The following is a 7,394-nucleotide window of genomic DNA, read 5'->3' as shown; positions in this document are numbered from 1 at the left end:
TTGCTGAGGGGGAATCAGAATTAGTATCTGGATTTAATGTAGAATATAGAAGAGGAGGTTTTGCATTAATTTTTTTAGCGGAGTATTCGAGAATTTTATTTATAAGAATATTATTTTGTGTAATTTTTTTAGGATGTAATTTATTTAATTTAATATTTTTTTTCAATTAGTTATTATTTCTTTTTTATTTATTTGAGTTCGGGGGACTTTACCTCGATTTAGATATGATAAGTTAATATATTTATCTTGAAAGTGTTATTTACCATATTCATTAAATTTTTTATTATTTATAGTTGGGTTAAAAATATATTTATTTATATGAATTATTTTTAGTAAAGTTAATAGAAAATTTTAATTCTATCTTATATTTTCAAAATATATGCTTATTTCAAGCTAATTAACTTACATTTAATTTAGTAAGTTATCTCATCATTTATTAATTAAAGGGTTAATTAAAAAGTATAAAAAATAAATAAATGTTAGAATTTGTCCAATTATAACATAAGGTTCTTTAACTGATCGAGCTTCAATTCAAGTTAATAAAATTACAGTGGATAGTATAATTCAAAATAAAAATTGGTTAATGGGATAAAATTGTAATCCTTGAAATTTGCTTATATTATAAAAAGGTATAATTATTAAAATAGCAATAGATGTAACTAATGCAATTACTCCTCCTAATTTGTTAGGAATTGAACGTAAAATTGCATAAGCAAACAGAAAATATCATTCTGGTTGAATGTGAATAGGAGTTACTAAAGGATTAGCTGGAATAAAATTATCTGGGTCTCCTAATAAATAGGGATTTATTAAAGTTAATAGAATAAGTCTTATAATTAGAATAATAAATCCGGTAATATCTTTAAAAGTGAAATAGGGATGAAATGGGATTTTATCAATACTTGAATTTAGTCCTATTGGGTTATTTGATCCTGTTTGATGAAGAAATAAAAGATGAATTATAGTTATTGCTAAAACAATAAAAGGTAAAATGAAGTGAAAAGTAAAAAATCGTGTTAATGTTGGATTATCAACTGCAAATCCTCCTCAAACTCATTGTACTAAATCAATACCTAAATAAGGAATAGCAGATAATAAATTAGTAATTACAGTTGCTCCTCAAAAAGATATTTGTCCCCGTGGTAATACATATCCTATAAAGGCTGTTGCTATTACTAAAAATAAAATAATTACTTCAACTAGTCAGGTTTGTGTATATTTATAAGAATTGTAATAAATTCCTCGTCCAATATGAAGATAAATACAAATAAAAAAAAATAAAGCTCCATTAGCATGAAGAGTTCGTAATAGTCATCCATAATTTACATCTCGACAAATGTGTCTAATTCTATTAAAAGCTATATTAATATCTGCTGTGTAATGTATAGCTAAAAATAATCCAGTTAAAATTTGAATGATTAAACATAATCCTAAAAGAGATCCAAAATTTCATCAAGAAGAGATATTAATTGGAGTTGGTAAATCAATTAAAGAATTATTTATAATTTTGAAAAGTGGGTGTTTAATTCATATTGGTTTATTCATTTATTTTATAAATCGAATTGGTCCAAAAAATATATTAGTAATTTTTACAATTGCAATTAAAGTAATTAAAAGATAATTTATTAAAAAAATTGTTATAAAATTTGTAGGGTAATTATAAAGTTTAGTTAAAATATATGAATTTTCTTTAATTATAATTTTTAAATTAATTAATAATATTGATTCATTATTTGTAAATATATCTATATTAATATAATTGTAAAAAATAATTCATAAAAATAAAATTCTTGTGATTAATGAAATTGTTCATATTAGTATTTTAATTGAAAATGAAAATATTTCATTTGAAGCAATTGCTGTTACATAAATAAATAAAACTAATAATGTAGTCCTAAAAAAATTAAGAATAAAATATAGGAAAATCAAAATGTTTTTGAAATTAGTCCTGAAATTATTGAAATTAAAATAGTTTGAATTAACAGTATTAATCCAATAGATAATGGGTGTTTTAAGAATAAAAATGTAATACTTGAAATTAGTATTATAGTTAAAATTAATATATGTATGATTTTAAGAAATAGTTTAATTAACATATAAATTTTGGGAATTTATGATAAAGAATTATTTCTTTTTTCTTGAGAGTTCTAAAAAAATTATTCTTATTTTTGATTTACAAGACCAATGTTTTTATTAAACTATTAAAACTAAAAAATGATAATTTATTTTTGATTATTTTGTTGTGTAATAGTATTGATAGGGATTTTTTCTTTTATTTTTAATCGAAAACGTTTATTATCTATGTTATTAAGTTTAGAATTTATTATTTTAATAATTTATTTTTTATTATATAGTTATATAAATATAATAGATTATAGAAATTATTTTATAATAATATATTTAACATTTAGAGTTTGTGAAGGAGCTTTAGGAATTTCTATTTTAGTTTCTATAATTCGTACTCATGGAAATGATTATTTTCAATCATTTAGAATTTTATAATGTTAAAATTTATTTTTTTTATTTTATTTTTGGTTCCTATTTGTTTTTTAAATAGTATATTTTGAATGGTTCAAAATATATTATTTTTTATTAGTTTTATTTTTATTTTATTTAATATTTATATAAATTATTTTATAAGTATTTCTTATTTTTTAGGATGTGATATAATTTCTTATGGATTAATTTTATTAAGATTTTGAATTTGTGCATTAATATTAATAGCAAGTGAAAAAATTCAAAAATTTAAAAATTATAATAATTTATTTTTAGTGAATGTAATTTTTATGTTATTTTTTTATTTTTAACTTTTTCTAGAATAAATATTTTTGCTTTTTACTTATTTTTTGAAGGGAGTTTAATTCCAACTTTATTATTAATTTTAGGGTGAGGGTATCAACCTGAGCGTTTACAAGCTGGAATTTATTTATTGTTTTATACTTTATTTGTATCTTTGCCTATATTAATTGGAATTTTTTATTTATATGAAAAATTAGGAAATTTAAATTTTTATTTTTTAAGTAATTATATGTTTAATTATGAATTATTATATTTTTCGATAATTTTAGCTTTTTTGGTTAAAATGCCTATATTTTTGGTTCATTTATGGTTACCTAAAGCTCATGTTGAAGCTCCAATTTCTGGTTCAATGATTTTAGCTGGAATTATATTGAAATTAGGAGGGTATGGACTTTTACGGGTATTTTCATTTATTTCATTTGTTTGTTTAAAATTTAATTATTTTTTTATTAGAATTTCTTTAATTGGAGGAATTTTAATTAGATTAAATTGTTTACGTCAAGTTGATATAAAGTCATTAATTGCTTATTCTTCTGTTGCTCATATAGGGATTGTTTTAGCAGGAATTATGAATTTAAGAAATTGAGGAATTTGTGGAGGGTATAGATTAATAATTGGTCATGGATTATGTTCTTCAGGTTTATTTTGTTTAGCTAATATTAGATATGAGCGGTTAGGTAGACGAAGATTATTAATTAATAAAGGGTTATTAAATTTTATACCTTCTTTAACTTTATGATGATTTTTATTAAGATCTGGAAATATAGCTGCTCCTCCTACATTAAATTTATTAGGAGAAATTTCTTTAATAAATAGAATTGTAAGTTGATCTTGATATTCAATGATTGCTTTATCATTTTTATCTTTTTTTAGAGCAGCTTATACTTTATATTTGTATTCTTATAGACAACATGGAAAAATTTATTCAGGGGTTTATTCTTTTAGAATAAATAATATACGAGAATTTTTATTACTATTATTACACTGGGTTCCTTTAAATTTATTGATTATAAAAAGTGAAATAATTTTTTTTGATTATATTTAAATAGTTTAATTAAAACATTGATTTGTGGTGTCAAAAATATAAAATTTTATTTTAAATTGTGAAAAATTTATCTTTATGTAGAATAAGATTTTGATTATTAATTAATTTAAGAATTATTTCTTTTATTTTTGGTTTAATATTTATTAATCATGATTATTCAATTTTTTTAGAATGAGAATTAATTTCTTTAAATAGAATTAGAATTGTAATAACTTTTTTATTTGATTGAATAAGATTAATTTTTATATGTTTTGTATTATTAATTTCGTCTTTAGTAATTTATTATAGAAAAGAATATATAGCAGGAGATATAAATATTAATCGATTTATTTTATTAGTTTTGTTATTTGTTATATCAATGATATTTTTAATTATTTCTCCAAATTTAATTAGAATTTTATTAGGATGAGATGGTTTAGGGTTAGTTTCTTATTTATTAGTGATTTATTTTCAAAATGTAAAATCTTATAATGCAGGTATATTAACTGTTTTATCAAATCGTATTGGAGATGTTGCTTTATTATTAGCGATTGCTTGAATATTAAATTATGGATCTTGAAATTATATTTTTTTATTAAAATTTAATATTTTAGATATAAATATATTGATTATTGGTATATTAATTGTATTGGCGGCAATAACTAAAAGAGCTCAAATTCCATTTTCAGCTTGGTTACCTGCAGCAATAGCAGCCCCTACTCCTGTGTCAGCTTTGGTACATTCATCTACTCTTGTTACTGCTGGAGTTTATTTATTAATCCGGTTTAATTTATTAATTGGAGATACAATTTTAGGACAAAGATTGTTATTAATTTCAGGATTGACAATATTTATATCAGGGTTAGGAGCTAATTTTGAGTTTGATTTAAAAAAATTATTGCATTATCTACTTTAAGTCAATTGGGGTTAATAATGAGAATTTTATCTATAGGATTTTATAAATTAGCTTTTTTCCATTTATTAACTCATGCTTTATTTAAAGCATTATTATTTATGTGTGCTGGGGCTATTATTCATAATATAAATAATTTACAAGACATTCGTTTAATAGGAGGATTAAGAAGTTATATACCTTTTACATGTAGATATTTTAATATTGCTAATTTAGCTTTATGTGGAATACCTTTTTTGGCTGGATTTTATTCTAAAGATATAATTTTAGAAATTGTATCATTGAGTTATATTAATATATTTTCTTTTTTTCTTTTTTTCTTTTCTACAGGATTAACAGTTAGATATTCAATTCGTTTAGTTTATTATTCATTAGTTGGAAATTTTAATTTTTATAGTTTAAATTTATTGAGAGATAATAGTTGAATTATATTAAAAGGAATATCTGGTTTATTATTTATAAGAATTATTGGTGGAGGATTTTTAAATTGACTGTTATTTGGCACCCCTTCAATAATTTGTTTACCTTTTTTATTAAAATTATTAACTTTAATTGTGTGTATTTTAGGGGGATTAGTAGGATATTATATTTCAAAAATTTCTTTATATTTTTTCAATAAATCTTTACAAAATTATTTTATTTCTTTATTTTTTGGTTCGATGTGATTTATGCCTAATATTGTTACATATGGGTTAATTTTTAATTTTTTATTTTTAGGTAAAAATTTGTATAAAAGTTTTGATCAGGGTTGATCTGAATTTTTTGGAGGATTTTATTTATATAAAAATTTATTGGGATATTCAAAATTTAATCAAATTTTGCAGAATAATAGTTTAATTATAATATTAATAAGTTTATTTTTTTTTGTACTAATATTTTTTGTTATTTGGTGTTTAAATAGCTTATAATTAGAGTATTACGTTGAAGTTGTAAGGGAGATTTATGTTATCTTTAAATACTTAAAGAATTAAAATTAGTAATTTATAAATAATAATATTTATTTTTACAATGAAAATGTAATGTTTTTATTAAACTAATAAATAAATATAGAAATATAAATGGAATTTAACCATTAAAAATAAAAGTTAGCAGCTTTTTTTTGTTCATCATATTTCTTTAATTGGAATTTAATTCAATTTTATTATTAACAGTAATAAACCTCTATTTTGGTTTCAATTAATATTAAGAATAAGGGTAAATTTACCTAATTTTTAGGTCGAAACTAAATGTGATGTATCACTTCATATTCTTTATAAGATAGATTACATAAAATAATATTTTTTGAATGCAAATCAAATGTTAAATTTAACTACAATCCTAAAATAAATTTTCCATTTAATTAGATCAATTTAATATCCCTTGATTTCATTCATGATACACACCAATTAATAAAATAATTAAAAAGATAATTGAAGTTATTCTTCATATAAATAAATTTGAAAAATTTAAAATTATAATTATAGGTAAAATTAATGCAATTTCAACATCGAAAATTAAAAAAATAATTGTAATTAAAAAAAATGAAGTGAAAATGGAATTCGTGAAGAAGATTTTGGATCGAATCCACATTCAAAGGGGGAATTTTTTTCTCGATCATTAAGTATTTTTTTTGATAAAATTGAAGCTAAAAATATTACAATAGAACAAATTGTTAAAATAATTATTGCTATAATTGTTAATAATAAAATTATCTAATCTATATTTTATAGACTTTATGATTGGAAGTCATATATACTTTTTATATTATTTAGATAAATAATGAATTTAATTATCTTCCTCATCAATAAATAGAAATATAAAGAAATAATCAAACAATATCAACAAAATGTCAGTATCAAGCAGCTGCTTCAAATCCAAAATGATGATTTTTGGAAAAATGATTATTTAAATGACGAATTAAACAAATTATTAAAAAAGTTGTTCCAATTAAAACATGAATTCCATGAAATCCTGTTGCTATAAAAAATGTTGACCCATAGATAGAATCAGCAATTGTAAATGGGGCTTCGATATATTCATATGCTTGTAAAATTGTGAAATAAATTCCTAATAAAATAGTAAAAAATAATCCTTGGGAAGTTTGTGAGTGGTTATTTTCTATTAATCTATGATGAGCTCACGTTACAGTAACTCCTGAAGCTAATAAAATAGCTGTATTTAATAATGGGATTTGAAATGGGTTAAAAGGGGAAATTCCTATAGGTGGTCATGAAGCTCCTAATTCAATAGTTGGAGATAAACTTCTATGAAAAAAAGCTCAAAAAAATGAAACAAAAAATAAAACTTCAGATAAAATAAATAAAATTATTCCTCATCGTAATCCTGTTGTTACTATAAATGTATGTAAGCCTTGGTATGTTCCTTCTCGACAGACATCTCGTCATCATTGATAAACAGTAATAATAATAATGTTTCCTAAAATAAATAATGATATATTATATTGATGGAATCATTTAATTATTCCTGAAACAATTGTTATTGCACCAATGGCTCCTGTTAATGGTCAAGGGCTATAATCTACTAAATGAAATGGATGATTTGAATGAGTTGACATTAATTTACTTCTCTGGAATAAAGTGTTCTTAATACTGCGAATACATAAGATTGAATAATAGCTACAGCAGATTCTAAAAGTAATAATAAAATTTGTCTAAATAA

The 7,394-nt window shown here is 21.2% G+C and overlaps 1 protein-coding gene and 1 pseudogene across 1 annotated transcript; one reads left to right on the top strand and one right to left on the bottom strand.

Annotated features, from left to right (window-relative positions):
- Positions 1-408: 408 nt before the first annotated feature.
- Positions 409-1,545, bottom strand: LOC119663800 (cytochrome b-like). The gene is given in 1 exon segment (XM_038073398.1): positions 409-1,545. A coding segment is annotated over 1 exon segment (1,137 nt).
- Positions 1,546-3,082: 1,537 nt separating this feature from the next.
- On the top strand, positions 3,083-5,542 carry LOC119663799 (annotated as a pseudogene).
- Positions 5,543-7,394: the final 1,852 nt, after the last annotated feature.

The sequence above is a fragment of the Teleopsis dalmanni genome, unplaced genomic scaffold (genome assembly GCF_002237135.1).
Source record: "Teleopsis dalmanni isolate 2A unplaced genomic scaffold, ASM223713v2 unscaffolded_contig_0912, whole genome shotgun sequence".
Classification (NCBI taxonomy): domain Eukaryota; kingdom Metazoa; phylum Arthropoda; class Insecta; order Diptera; family Diopsidae; genus Teleopsis; species Teleopsis dalmanni.
This window is presented reverse-complemented; position numbering and strand designations above follow the sequence as displayed.